Raw genomic sequence first — 15,030 nt, 5'->3', positions numbered from 1 at the left:
CCTTTAGCAGAGGATGCTGGTTTGGCAGTAGCATGAACCTACCCAAGCGAGGGAAACAGATAGTTCCATGCACATCAAGCGTTTGAGGCCAGGCTTGGAGGCACGTTTCACTCTCATATCCCTACCCAGAAGCCTCAGAGAGGAGGGAGGCTCTGGCTAAATCCCTGTCTAAAGACCCCACCTGCTTATTGGGTAATTCTTTGGGATTCTCTATTGGAGTAGGTACTACGAGACTGGCAGCATCCGGCCTGGAGTGATAGGGGGCTCCAAGCCCAAGGTGGCCACCCCCAAGGTGGTGGAGAAGATTGGGGACTACAAACGCCAGAACCCTACCATGTTTGCCTGGGAGATCCGAGACCGGCTCCTGGCTGAGGGCGTCTGTGACAATGACACTGTGCCCAGTGTCAGCTCCATTAATAGGTAAGAGAGAAAGCAGCCTCTGGCGTCAGGCTGGGGCCCCTGGGCTTTGGGGAAATCAGGAAAGAGACAAGAAGGGCCTGGCTTGGGTGGAGCAGAGGCCAGGAAGGGGCCTGATGCTGAACAATCAGGCAGGGAGCACACCTGGCTCCAGGCAGATACCATACCTCTCTGCCTCCTCCCTTGCCCCATGCTATGGGGCGCCCTCCCCCGGCCCCCAGCCGTAGTGTGCTATCTACAGTTTCCTTCCTCAAATGCCACATCTGCTTTCATTCAATAAAAGAATCTTCATGAATTGATCCTTTTCTAAGCCATCAGACCCCTAACCCGGCCCACATTGAAGCATTCACTCATTTATTTAGTCCCTCAATGATTCACTCACTGCCTCAATCAATCATTTACTTACTCACTCGCTTGTTCATTAATTCATTCACACATAATTCACTCATTCATTTTGTGCTAGGCCCTGGGACACACAAAGCCCATCTTTGCGGAGCTTGCAGTCTAATGAGAACACAGATATTAATCAACTACTTACAAAAAAATATTGTAAAAATGCAGCTGTAAGTCCCGCTAAGAAAAGGAACATGAGGATATGCAAGGTAGCATAGGATTATTTGGTTTATGAAGGTCATGAAAGTCTTCCCCTGAGTAAAAAACAATAAGAGAACTAGGTGAAAAGAGCTCAGACAGCTATGCAAAGGCCCTGTGGCTAATAGGATCAAAAGAAAACCAGTAGATAGGCCAAGTGCAGTGGCTCATGCCTGTAATCCCAGCACTTTGGGAGGCCAAGGCAGGTGGATCACCTGAGGTCAGGTGTTTGAGACCAACCTGGCCAACATGGTGAAACCCCATCTCTTCTAAAAATGCAAAAATTAACTGGGTGTGGTGGTGAGTGCCTGTAATCCTAGCTACTTGGGAGGCTGCGGCAGGAAAATCATTTGAACATGGGAGGCAGAGGTTGCAGTGAGCTGAGATCACGCCACTACTGGACTCCAGCCAGGGCAACAAGAGCGAGACTCTATCTCAAAAAAAAAAAAAAAAAAAAAAGAAAGAAAGAAAACCAGTAGATAAAGAGCAGGGGAGCATAAGGTAGGCTGAAGTTGAAGATGTCAGCAGAGGTGGCCTTTCAGAGGCTGGGGGCTGTGTTATACCTTCTTGCCTTTGGTCATAAAGCAATGGGAAGCCCTTGGCAGATTTTAAGCAGGTGGTCAACTTGCATTTCAGAAAGTCCACTCTGGCTGCAGTAGGGAGAATCACTTAGAAAGAGCCAAGAGGGGATGGGCGTGGGCCAGTGAGTGACCCTGGAACACTGGTGATGACATACACTAAGGTGCTGATGGAGAGATGCAGACAGGGGTCAACGGTGGCAAGGTTCACAAGGTCAAAACACAGAACTCGATGATGGGTTTGATAGGAAAGAGAGGGAAGCAGAAGTTAAGCCCCATCTCTGTTTTGGCCTTGAGTGACTGATGGTACCAATCATGAGATGCAGACAACTGGGGAGGACTAGGCATGTGGAGTAGGGTCACAGACTTGACTGTGGACAGTTGAGTTTCAAGTGCCTTTGAGATACCCAAGAGGGGTGTCAAAAAGGCGACTGGGTCTGGGGCAGCTATGAGTTCTCTTTCCTCCTCTTCTCTCTCATGGCCTTTCTTTTCATCACAGAATCATCCGGACCAAAGTGCAGCAACCATTCAACCTCCCTATGGACAGCTGCGTGGCCACCAAGTCCCTGAGTCCCGGGCACACGCTGAGTGAGTGCTGAGAGACCTGGATACACACACATGCTCGTGTACACCTCCCCTTCAGCGTACCCACATATACACAGAGGCACACACAGACACACCCACACAGACACAGCTGTGCACAGTACTATTCACAAACCCATGTGTAGACTGAGCTGTGCCACTGCTATGAAGTCTGGCCTGTTCCCAGGGCAGATTCACTGAACTATGGAGAGGTGCAAACACTTGAGACAGCTCTAACTCCAAGAACCCCTCCCACCAGAAGGCCCCCTGGAGGAAGGACCCGAGCCCCTCCAGGTCTCAGTCCATGGCTCGGCTTGTTGCCTCCTGCACAGTGTCAGCAGGGACTGTGAGGGGTGTCACTCTCACTCCCTGACCCTCTTCCTCTTCCCACCGCTGCAGTCCCCCCAGAGTCACCCCAGGGCTGTGAGGGGTGTCCCACCCCTTGCCCCTCTCCCTCTCCCCCAGCCCCTGTAGTCCCCAGCTCAGCTATAACTCCCCCAGAGTCACCCAGGGCTGTGAGGGGTGTCACTCCCACCCCTGACCCTCTCCCTCTCCCCCACTGCAGTCCCCAGCTCAGCTGTAACTCCCCCGGAGTCACCCCAGTCGGATTCCCTGGGCTCCACCTACTCCATCAATGGGCTCCTGGGCATCGCTCAGCCTGGCAGCGACAAGAGGAAAATGGATGACAGTGAGTGCTGGGACAGGAAGGCAGCGGGTGGTGCACGAGAGCAGTTTGCTCAGGCTTTGATGGGGACAGAAATCCTTCCACTTATGACATGGGACTTTGTAGGGGCTCTGCATGTGACTGTCACATGTCCTGTCCCTCAGTTGGCCAAGGCTCCTGGGCCCAGGTGGCTGGCCCTTTTTCTCCCTCCACAGTGAGTCAGCTTGGAGTCAGTCCTCTACTTTGGTCTAGAGCATGAATAGATAGGTCCCCTAAAAGCTTTCTTCCTTCCCGGGGGGTGCCAGGTGATCAGGATAGCTGCCGATTGAGCATTGACTCACAGAGCAGCAGCAGCGGACCCCGAAAGCACCTTCGCACGGATGCCTTCAGCCAGCACCACCTCGAGCCACTCGAGTGCCCATTTGAGCGGCAGCACTACCCGGAGGCCTATGCCTCTCCCAGCCACACCAAAGGCGAGCAGGTGAGAAGCTGGGTCCTGGGAGGTGAACAGGGTGGGCAAGGGCCGGAGAAGGTCTGTTCTCCAAATGAGCCTCTGCTCCACCAAAGCAGCTGGAAGTTGCATCAGTGGGCTCGGGGCATCTGCCTTATGCAACTCCAAGCCTGACACATGCTTTATTTTACCAGATGCCCTGGCATCTTCCTCTCTTTCTAACCCTCCTGGCTTCCTTCACCCAAAACCTTTGAGCTTGGGCCTTTCAGGGATGGCAGCACAACCTGATGATGCTATCCCTTGCCATCAGCATCTTTCCCAGACTGCGACATCAGGTTCCACAACTCTGAAGCAGTAGCACAAAGCCTTCACATAATGACCTCAGCCACCACTTCCTAGCCCCACCTTTGGCCACTCATCCTGGCCCCGAGCACGCCACCCTCGCTCACACCTCTCTGCCCTTGCACACCATGTGCCCTCCACACAGAATGCCTTTCCTCCCACTTCTCTGCATGGAAAAATACCACTAGCCTTCATGACTCAGCTCAAACATCACTCTCTCCGTGAGTCCTCCCCTGCCCCTCTGACATGAATCATCTCTCTTGCCTCTTGCCCTTCTGCATGTCCCACATGCTGCTCTCAGTAGCTTCTCACAGTGTTGCTTAATAATCTAGCAGACAGAGAGGTACAAAGACACGCGGACTCCTTAAGGACAGGGAAGCCTCATGAAACATTAAACACCATTTTTATTCCCAGCACCTACCATTGTGCCCCCCTTATAATAGACAGTAATGGTATAGTGAATGAATGAACAAATGAATGAGTTGAGAAATCCAGAATAATACATCCAAAGCTACAGGGAATTTTTCTTGTTAGTGCTCAGGACAGGTGAAATGAATCATAACAGGTTGGTGTCTGTGAAAAGCTGACAGAGATGTGAGAGGTCCCACCCCGAGGCCAACAAAGACTCTGCAGCTCTGGCAGAACCACTAAGCTCTCAGCTCCTAGTCATCACATCTTTTTCCCTTAACCCCACCAAGTCAACCAGATGAGGAGTGTCTTCAGGGTGGGTCTGTTGCCCCTCTTTGCCCATGCCGTCATTTGCTGTAGGAGTGAGGCAAGCCCATTTGCCTTTAAAAACTGAGTAGGACAATGGAGATGATGCCAATAATCAGCCCACCACTTCCAGTGACCGTCTGGGCCGCTGGTCCCGTGCCAGCACTCGCAGCTGGGCAGGCAATCTGCATCAGCAATTTTATCAGCTTTGACTGTGGCGACCACAAGCGTGCAGAGAAATCTGGCCATCAGCAGCATGGGGAGAGGGCCTGGGTGCTCACCCACCAGTCAGCACACAGCTCCAGGAAGGAAAGGGGGTTGCAGTGGGGGGCCTGCAGGAAGCTCACTCTGTGAGAGTAAGCCTGCAAAACTCAGTGTGCAGGCACCAGCCACTCAGTGAAAGTAAAGAAACCCTGCTGATGAGACTCTGGACACCCGCTGAGTCCCAGAGCCATTTCCTGGCTCCATCCCTAAGCTCCCCAAAGGACCCTGCTTGACTACAGAGCACCCCCATGCCATGCTGGCATATGAACATGGGGGATCCTGGAATGAGAGAGTCTTTGAGCTTTCAGCGACCTCCATGACCACCTTGTCCAGTTTCTCCATTTGTGTGGAGATAATCCAAGCAAGACAAGGAGGGCTTGGGCAATCAGAAGGTTTTGGAGCTCAGACCTGCCAACCCTCATTTCATTCAGACTGGTCCACTGTCACCTGTTTCAGATATGGTGCTTCTATGTAAACACTTATTTGAAGACTGAAAAAAAAAGCATTTGAAAACCATTAAACTTCTCCAACCACTCATCTTTCAGATGAGGAGACTGAGGTCCAGCAGTGTCCATAAATTATTCATTACCTCCTCAGTCAATCATTACTCACCCAGTCATTCACCTGGAGGGTGGTGAAGGCAGGGAGAACCAGCCAGTGCAAGGGCCCCTCATGTCCTGCTTGGCCTTTGCTTTTCCCACCTCTGGTAACTGACTATGCTGCCAAAGTAATACTCCGTGCTCTCTCACCAGGGCATAGGAATGCCCTCTGGCTTGGGGAGCCAAGAAAGAAGCACAAGTATTCATACCTGACCTTAGGACGGGTTGTAACACAGCTATCTTTTCTGCAAAATCAACAAGTGGGGGACCAGGCATGGTGGCTCACACCTGTAGTCCCAGCACTTTGGGAGGCTGAGGTGGATGGGTCACCTGAGGTCAGGAGTTTGAGACCAGCCTGGCCAACATGGCAAAATCCCAACTCTACTAAAAATATAAAAATTATCCAGGCCTGGTGGCATGCACCTGTAATCCTAGCTACTCGGGAGGCTGAGACAGGAGAGTCGCTTGAACCTGGGGGGCAGAGGTTGCAGTGACCCGAGATTGTGCCACTGCACTCCAGCCTGGGTGACAGAGCGAGGCTCCATCTGGAAGAAAAAAAAGGGCAGGGGGAAGTGTTCAACAAAAACATCATGTGGCCTTATTCCTGGTTGCTATTTCATGACCAGACATAGCCAGAAGTCATACAGCTCTTGTTTCCCTATTTTACAAATGCATCAGAAAACATCAACGGAATATGAATATCAGTTTATTGACAGAAATCAAGAATTTGGTGGCTTCTGACTCTTCACATGATTCTGAAATAATATCTATGATAACTCTCATTGGGCATCTGTTGTCACCAAGTATTCGGTGCTCAGCACATTATGTATAAGTATACAAAATGTCATGTAATGCTTACATCAGCCTCATAAAGTAGAGTCTATGATTCCCATACAGGTGAGAAAATTAAGCTTCAGAGCAGTCAAGTAGACTAAAGCTACTTGGCAGGTCATTGCAGAACCAGGGCTCAGACTCGCTGAAGTTCTGAAGCATTTTGCTGCTCTGCCCTGATTGAAGTTCAATTCCAGCTAAAAAGCCCAATAATCACTGGGAAGTTTCAGCCATTGAATACAAAATCACCAAAAGATTTGACTATATAGGTTTTCTTTTTCCTTTTTTTTACTAAGTTACTTGGATTTTGAAATAGCTATAGGATTCTGAGTAGATATTTTGCTGTCGAAACAACACATCCATAAAGCATTTTAAACTTTTCTTATACTCTCTAGAAATTAGGTACTTTGTTCAATTTCAATAAGCCACACCCTGGCCAGGCACAGTGGCTCACGCCTGTAATCCCAGCACTGTGGGAGGTCGAGCCAGGCAGATCATGAGGTCAGGAGTTTAAGACTAGCCTGGCCAACGTGGTGAAACCCCTGTCTCTACTAAAGATACAAAAAATTAGCCTGGCATGGTAGCGCGCACCTGTAATCCCTGCTACTCGGGAGGCTGAGGCAGGGGAATCACTTGAACCCAGGAAGCAGAGGTTGCAGTGAGCCAAGATCACACCATTGCACTCCAGCTTGGGCAACAAGAGCAAAACTCCATCTAAAAAAAAAAAAAGGCCCTAAGCAACTCCACCCTGCCTCTAAGTGGGCCCCCTTGGAAGGCATGGAACCAGAGCACCATTTAGTCAGTAATTGCTGCTATGTGCTAATGGTGCCCTGTGGCCTCCAGAATTGACTGCAGCTTCCAAAAGTGCCCAGCATGCAGCCGGAAAGTGCTGTGGATCTTTGCAGAACCCAGCTCAGTGGAAATCACTGAAAACAATTGCCTTTAGTGGCACTGTTATGTAACCACTGAGCATTCCCTGAATTCAGCTTTGCACATCTCACGTAGCAGGTATGTGACGTGTGTGAAGGTATGTGGGGAATGGGTGTGTTCTTTTTTCTGCGCTATCTGCTTCCCCGTTGGGAGGAGGCCATGGTAAGGATGAGGTACACTTGCCTTTAGTTAAACAAGTTCTTTTCGGAAGGAGTACCTAAGGTCATAGCTGTGCTCCTGGCAAGGGGAGGCCAGGAGGCATCTAAAATGAGGTCTTACTGATGAAGACCCCCAGGTACTTGACAAAGAGTGTTTCCAACAAAAACAACTCTAAATACCATTTTCAAGCTGAACTTGCACATTTCTATTTGTTTGGATGTGGAGAGAGAAAAGAAGAAATCCACGTGGTGGGTAAAGCACCTGGGTCCACAGCCGAAATCCCGGGTTTGGTCTCAGTTTCATTATACAAAACTGGGCCATTTACCTGAGTTCCAGGCTCCACATATAAAACACAGACATAATATTACTCACCCATGTCACTGGGCTACTGGGGGACTCTACTAGGACAGCAGAGGCAAAGCTCTGATGTAAGCTCTTTGCAAATGTAAGAAGTGGTCCTTATGTCACCCAGTTTAGGGCAGTGGTTGAGAGCAGACACATTCTGATCCCTCGAGTCTGAATCCTATCTTTGGCCCACCTGGAAGTGGGACAAGTTTCTTAAACCTTTGTGCCTGGGTTACCTTTGTGTATCTGGGTTCCCTTTGTGCCTGGGAAGAATAAATTAACAGATGGAAGGACCCTGAACAGTCCGGTCGGAGACTGCTCCAGTCCTTGGCACCGTCCTGTATTCTGTGGGTCCCAACAGTGTGGTGAAACCAGGAAGCCAACCAGCCATCCAGCCAGGGTGTGGTCCTCTGGCTGAGACTCTCTATCCCACATCTGGGCACTCATGCCACCAGCTGGCCTTGAATTCCAGGGATGCGGGAGGACAATGAGCATGAAGGAAACGTGCTGAGTGGAGTTGAGAACGTAAAGGAACAAGGGGACGATGAGGAACTCTCCTGGGGAGATTAGGGCTGCCAAGTCCTAAGACAGGCTCAGGGTCTGCAGGAAGGTCGGCTTGTTGGATCATCTCTGTGCGCTGACTTCTCTTTGCTCCCCAGGGCCTCTACCCGCTGCCCTTGCTCAACAGCACCCTGGACGACGGGAAGGCCACCCTGACCCCTTCCAACACGCCACTGGGGCGCAACCTCTCGACTCACCAGACCTACCCCGTGGTGGCAGGTATAACGCCCCAAGCCTCCCTGGCAGGTGGAGGGCGGGGGACTGAAGAGCTTGGCTGGCTGTCAGGCAGAATGTGTGTGGGGCCCTGGCCTGGAGAGGAGAGGTGGGCTGCGCTGGCTGGGCCTCAAGGTGGGTCAAGGGGGTCGTACCTCCAGTCCTAGGCCGCTCCTGGGTCTCCACGCTCCCTCCTGTGGGAGAGGCGGGCACACACACTCCTTCCCAGTCTCTCCATTTTCACTGCAGAAGCACAGCAGGGAGATCTAGCTTCTCTCTCCCCTCCTTGCCACACCTCGTGGGCCCTGGCTCCCCAGCCCAGACTCTGAGAGCAGCTGGGTCTGCCTGCCCCGCGCCCCGCCCGCACCCTCCACATCTCATGGCTTGGTTTGTGCATGTTCCCACCCCGTCATCTCACACCCCTCTCTCCTTGTTGTCTCCCTCCCTCCGGCAGATCCTCATTCACCCTTCGCCATAAAGCAGGAAACCCCCGAGGTGTCCAGTTCTAGCTCCACCCCTTCCTCTTTATCTAGCTCCGCCTTTTTGGATCTGCAGCAAGTCGGCTCCGGGGTCCCAGCCGGTGCCTCGGTCCCGCCCTTCAATGCCTTTCCCCATGCTGCCTCCGTGTACGGGCAGTTCACGGGCCAGGCCCTCCTCTCAGGTACGACAGGGAAGTCCCGGGGCCATGCAGCTATTGCGGTGGGTGGGAGGGGGGTCCTCAGGGCCGACCGCCAGCCCCCTCTCTGGCCTCAATCTCATCCACCTCTACCCTATTCCCTAATTCCTCCGGCAACTTTTGGAGGCGCCAACATGAAGTTCTCTGTGACTGGGAAGACATGCTCAGAAGGGGCAGATGCTCGGAAGGGGTGGATGCTCTATGGGTACCAGGAAGTGGGATACACCACCCCAAGACCCCATGGAAAAGCAGGAACCCTAAGGCCGGGAGCCGGGTGCTGTAACATAGCAACATTTGGCCTTGGTAAATGCATAAATAAATAGAAGGAAAAATGAACATTTTGGAGGGAAAAAGGCATTGGCTTTTGGAGCCAATTTCTGGATCAAATTTCTAAAAAGGCCAAGGGTCAGTCCCAATTGTGTTTCCATGATGCAGCTATCTTCATGCCTAGCTTAACAGCATCACCGGGAGAACAGTCAGACATCTGTTAAACATGATAAATTCAGTGATTCAACAACTTGAGAGAGGAGGAGTGAGGGACCTCCCATCAGGAACCTCAACTGCCTCAAAATATTTAAAGCTGGAAGCACTGACCGGGCGCGGTGGCTCACGCCTGTAATTCCAGCAGTTTGGGAGGCCAAGGCAGGTGGATCACGAGATCAAGAGTTCAAGACCAGCCTGGCCAAGATGATGAAACCCCATCTCTACTAAAATACAAAAAATTAGGCGCGCGTGGTGGCAGACACCTGTAATCCCAGCTACTGGGGAGGCTGAGGCAGGAGAATTGCTTGAACCCAGGAGGCACAGGTTGCAGTGAGCTGAGGTCGCACCATGGCGCCCCAGCCTGGGTGACAGAGCAAGACTCCATCTCAGAAAAGAAAAAAACAAATAAATAAAAATAAGTAAATCTGGAAGCACCTGAGGGAGCCTCTAGAGCAAACCTCTTATGCTGATGAGGAAACTGGCCCAGGGAGGAGAAGGTCCCTGCCAAGGTCTCTGGGTGGGAGCACCATCTGCAGCTGGTTGAGGCCTGGGCCTGCACTCCATAAGTCAGACCTCAAGGGGAGCTGGGTCCTCCTGGCAGAAGGACCTTTGCCCATCCAGCCAGGGCCTAAGGAATGGCTGAGAGTCAAGTGCTTGGCTTGGGCTGGAGAGGGCCTGAGATGCAGTGAAAGTGGGGAGCAGAGACCCATATGGTCTTCAGATACCTCAAGGGCTTCCACAGGGATAGGACTATTTTAGATGTGGGCCCAGCGGGGACCCAGGACCAAGGAAGGAAGCCAGCTAGCTCTCAGTTCAGCATTGGAGGAATCTCTTTAATATCGACACTGTCTCCAAGGAGTGTGGGTATTTAGTGACAGAGTAAATGCGTCCTCACCTCCCACACCCTCCTACCCTGATGACCTTGAAACGCTAGAGCAGAGACCAGTGCAGGGGTGGGGTGTGGGAGACCTGTCACAGAGGCAGCCCAGAGTCAGACAGTCCATCTGGACCAGTGGTTTCAAATTTGGGCCTCTCAATGCTCTCTTGAAATGAAGCCTTTTGCAGAAGACATGTATGCTCACCAGACCCCTGAAGAACTGCTCTTTTAGAAGGGGGGCCCTGCCCCTAGAAAGCCCTTGGACTTGAAAACCACTGCACCAGAGGATTAAGACCTCTACAAGCCCAGAGTAACCACAGGGTCATGGGATAAAAGTCCATGGACCCTTTTTTTTTTTTTTTTTTTGAGATGGAATCTCACTCTGTTGCCCAGGCTGAAGTGTAGTGGCGCGATCTCAGCTCACTACAACCTCCGCCTCCTGGGTTCAAGTGATTCTCCTGCCTCAGCCTCCCGAGTAGCTAGAACTACAGATGCGCGCCACTACACCCGGCTAATTTTTGTATTTTCAGTAGAGATGGGGTTTCACCATGTTAGCCAGAATGGTCTCGATCTCCTGACCTCGATCCCCCCACCTTGGCCTCCCAAAGTGCTGGGATTACAGGCGTGAGCCACCGCACTCGGCCCATGGAACCTTTTTTATAACTGGCTCTACATTTTCTTTCTGGCTGGCACCCGGGGTTTTTTTTTTTTTTTTTTCCTCTGTGCATCCCTGCACCTAATGTGAGAAGTTTTCTTAGAAGAGAGGGACATCCAGTATGTGGGCAGAGAGATGGTGTTTAAGGGTCTAAAGCGAGGAATAAAATGTTGACTCGGAGTTCAAGAATTCAAGAGGATGAAGTCAGCAGAGATGGGTCATTTGTTTTGACCAAAGTGATGAAAAGAGAAAAACCTGTGAGCTGAGTAAAATTATGTCAGCCAGAGAAAATGGGATGATGGGGAGGGAGGGGAATGAGAGGAGAGTGGACAGGAAGGGAGGGGAAGGGAAGGGAGGGGAGGGGACGGGGTGAGGAGAAGAGGTTCATGTCAGTTACAGGGAGTTACACAAGCCTGCATGTCTTCTGAGAATGGCACGCTAGGGCTGGGGGCGGTCATGGGGCAGGCAAGGGGTGAGGGTGTGGTGATGCCCATGATGATGGGGAGCAGGTGCTGTGGAAGCCGCGGAGAGGCTTGGCAAGACCAGCTGAAAGAGAGGGAAGGGTGTAGGGCAGCTGGAAGAGGATAGATGTATCAGAGTGCAGACATAGAGTGCAGACATAGGCTGTGGTGTAAAGTGTAACTGGAACAGCCCAGGGCAAACTCCCTGCTCCCAAAGCCCCCACACTTTGTCCCCTCCCTGTCATCCTGTTAGCATCCTCTGTCAACATGCAGTCAATCAGAGGTGACGCCTCCAACTACTGTCAGCTGTTAATTTAGTGGACATGCCCACTCTCCAGGCCAACTGCAGGACTGAGAGGTCACCCAACCCATGGGACAAAGCAGCTGGCAGCAGATACCAGGTGGTCACGTAGGGAGCAGGCAGCCAAATATGCAGCACCGGCATATCTTTCAGGCTGGTGGCCCCCAATCCAGGCCCAGATGATGCTGAAGTGCAGGTGTGAGCACTTTGAAGGTTGCTGGCTGGTCACAGGGCCCCCTAGCCCAAGGGTTGACAATTCAGCACAGAGGCAGAGGCTCTGAAAAGAGTGAGGAGTGCTAGGCTTGGAGGATCTGGGGTCCAGGCAAATGGCCAAGAGTAGGAAGCAAGTCAGAAAGCGGCTCAGACACAAGGGAGAGGATGGCTGGTGTCCATGCTGAGCTCAGGGTGTTGGCCTGGAGCTCCTTACAGACTGTCCACCTGAGGCCTCTGGTCAAGACTAGACCTCAATACCTAACACGTGGCTGAGCCATGGTGAGAGAGCTGGGAGGACATGATGGGGGCGGTGGGGAAGGTTAGGAAGGGAATGGTTCCAGGAGCGCAGGAGGCTGCAGACTTTCCCAAGAAGAGGTGAATTTGAAAGAAAGAGAAGGAGCCTGGGCCTGATGGCTCACACCTGTAATCCCAGCACTTTGGGAGGCCAAGGTGGGTGGATCACCTGAGGTCGGGAGTTCAAGACCAGCCTGACCAACATGGAGAAACCCCATCTCTACTAAAAATACAAAATTAGCCAGGTGAGGTGGCACATGCCTGTAATCCCAGCTACTCGGGAGGCTGAGGCAGGAGAATTGCTTAAACCCAAGAGGCGGAGGTTGCGGTGAGCCGAGATCATGCCATTGCGCTCCAGCCTGGGCAACAAGAGCGAAACTCCATCTCAAAAAAGAAAAAAAATAAAGAAAAGAGAAGGAAGCTGAGGCCACATTATTCCTAGGTAATGCTGCAGACCAGAAGAGAGGAGAGAGGACACAGTGAGTTTTCATTCCATAATCAGCTCAGCTTTAACCTGTGTGAATCTTCCACATGCCTCTGAGTGACTCCCAAGGACCCTCGCTGCCGCCTCCTGCAACTCCTTCACCTGCTTCATAGCGTTTTTCTCTGGGTCACTTATTTCCACCTGGTGGCTCTGATAGTGTGATTTCCAAGGTGACTATCCTTCTGAGTCTCAGCTCGTCCCCAGTCAGCCAAGAAAGAAGAAACAGCAAGGTTTGGGGAATAGCAAGAGTGCCCCTAACGTTGCTGCCAGTTCCCTTTGGAAGCCCCAGTCTGGAGTCCCAACACACTGGCCAAAACAGCAATGTCGAGGCCGTCCTGGTCCCAGCTGCTCTGGGACTGACTCCAGCTCAGCTCAAAGGAAAGCTGTGAGTTAGGTTTTATCATCAAAGAGTCCATTCCCCTCCTCCATCCTTTTGTACAAAATTATATTTAGTTCTGCCAAAGAGATTTCTGGGTTGCCATAAATTCTCCTTGCTATCAGAACGAGATAAGGAATTGAAAAGGGGTTACATGGAGGGCAGACTTCAAAGGGGGCAAATAAAATAGTCTGAAATCACCTCTACCCTCTGAATTCCTCCAGGCAATAGCTTTATGATTCTGGCCTCTATCAATATTTAGAATATTTACCAATATTTCAAGGTGTGGGGGGAGCTAGAGTTTTCTTACAGAACCCCACTCCATGGCCAGTCAACATGGGCCTATGCTTTCTGTCAACTTCTTAAAAATAGGACCACATTGGAAAGAAATTTGGGTGTAGAGGAGATAGAATTCATAGCAAGGATAGTTTTATGATGAAGAGTCTTAAAAACAGAGAAGTAGATAAGAGGGCACGGTTAGGCCGTGATGGAGTTTCCACCCCACAGCTTCTGTGATTTTGTTTCTAAGAAGGCTTGTAAGCTTCTTGGCTTTTTGGAAGAAACTATGCATTTAAGCAATTGGAGCAAAGGGTTTTGTAGGGCTGTTGGGAGAGTTTATTGTGCCACAGTCTGGGTGAGAGCCATGCTGAAGAAAGTCTTACCAGTCTTTCCAGGAAGACCAGCTTTCATGGCAGGAAGCCTCAGGCGTCTGTTCTGATGTCCGATTCAGAAGCCTCTACCCCATTGGGAAGACATTAGGTGACTGAGGGGAGATGAAGATTAAAAATCTTAGAGTACAGGGGAGTGAGACTGATGAATTCCATTTATAAGATCAATGTAGGGGCTAGTTCTCATGCGGTGGAGCCCCGTGGGGGCACCTCTGGATCATATTCAGCTGTATTGTAAGGGGAGTATATGCCCTGGAACTCTGCCTGCTACTCTGCCAGGCTCGAGAGGCAGCAGGTTCAGGTAATAGAATGAGAAGGAACAGGATGAAGGCAGGGGGAAGGGGAGCACGGGGCCACAGGCTGCCAGGCCAGAAGCAGCCCTGCAGGGCATGAGGCCAGCAGCAGCAAACAGGTGACCTGAGAGTCAAGACCACCTCCCACTGCTCCCCACCCCGATCATGGCAGACACAAGCTGCCTCAGAATCCTTCTCAACATTGGGTGCCAGGAAGTCCCTACCAGCCAATCAGGTAGTCAGGTGAATCCCGTTTACAAGCTGAAATCTAAACTAGTTCCTTATGTGACAAGCAGGAAGACGTGGTTCAGAGAATTAAGTGGCTGTCTTTCATCCAGGGTCCAGCCTGGATCTAGAGTTCCCTTTCTCTCTGTCTCTCATGGAGGAGGAGGTAGGGAGGGAAGAGAAAAGAAGGAAGCAGGCCTGAATCCGCCACCGCCCTCTTCCATCACTCCCTCCCTCACCACCTGTCCCTGCTCTGTGCTCCTCCTGCTCTCACAGACTTCGTGTCACTCCTTCCCTCTTGCCTAGCCAGTGCTTCATCTGAGGGCCAAGGGGGCTGAGTTTGAGGGTCGATTGTGTTGTATTCTTCTTCACAGAAAGCTCAGATTTTATCTCAGTATAGCTTCTGCATATTTCTCCCTCTGCGTCTAAATATCTTAAAATTCTCTTTTCCCCTCCTGTGTTTCCAACCCTTCATTTGTTCCCTTGATGACCTTGTGTCAGGTGAACTGAGCACACCTGTAGAATTCTAGTGGGTTTCACCCCATTCGGTCCAGTGCCAAGCACAGCTGGACACGGCAGGAAAAGTCAAACAAATTAGAAGGTGGTGTTCAGGTTTACCAAAACATTCGCACAGTTTTAAACAATGAACACTGATGGCTCTTTATTCTGTAGGAGTTCACTGGCATATAACCATTTCTAGAATGTGTCCATTGCGCTAATCAATGTCCACCTGTAGCATGAAACCCTGGCTCTGAATTATACAGATAACCTCATAGAAATTGT

At 51.2% G+C, this 15,030-nt stretch overlaps 1 protein-coding gene across 8 annotated transcripts in view; it reads left to right on the top strand.

The window, feature by feature from the left end:
• The window catches only part of PAX8 (paired box 8), a 60,851-nt gene that overhangs the window by 33,958 nt on the left and 11,863 nt on the right, over window positions 1-15,030 (top strand). For 2 of the 8 annotated variants that reach the window (XM_054546684.2, XM_054546677.2), the window contains exons 4-9: window positions 220-420; window positions 2,086-2,174; window positions 2,734-2,856; window positions 3,138-3,313; window positions 8,127-8,247; window positions 8,775-8,902. In XM_054546684.2, the coding sequence (XP_054402659.1) occupies window positions 220-420; window positions 2,086-2,174; window positions 2,734-2,856; window positions 3,138-3,313; window positions 8,127-8,247; window positions 8,775-8,902 (838 nt within the window). 8 annotated transcript variants of the gene reach the window in all.

Source organism: Pongo abelii, chromosome 12, assembly GCF_028885655.2.
Source record: "Pongo abelii isolate AG06213 chromosome 12, NHGRI_mPonAbe1-v2.0_pri, whole genome shotgun sequence".
Classification (NCBI taxonomy): Eukaryota; Metazoa; Chordata; class Mammalia; order Primates; family Hominidae; genus Pongo; species Pongo abelii.
Note: the sequence above shows the minus strand (reverse complement) of the source record. Positions and strands in the feature narration are given on the sequence as shown.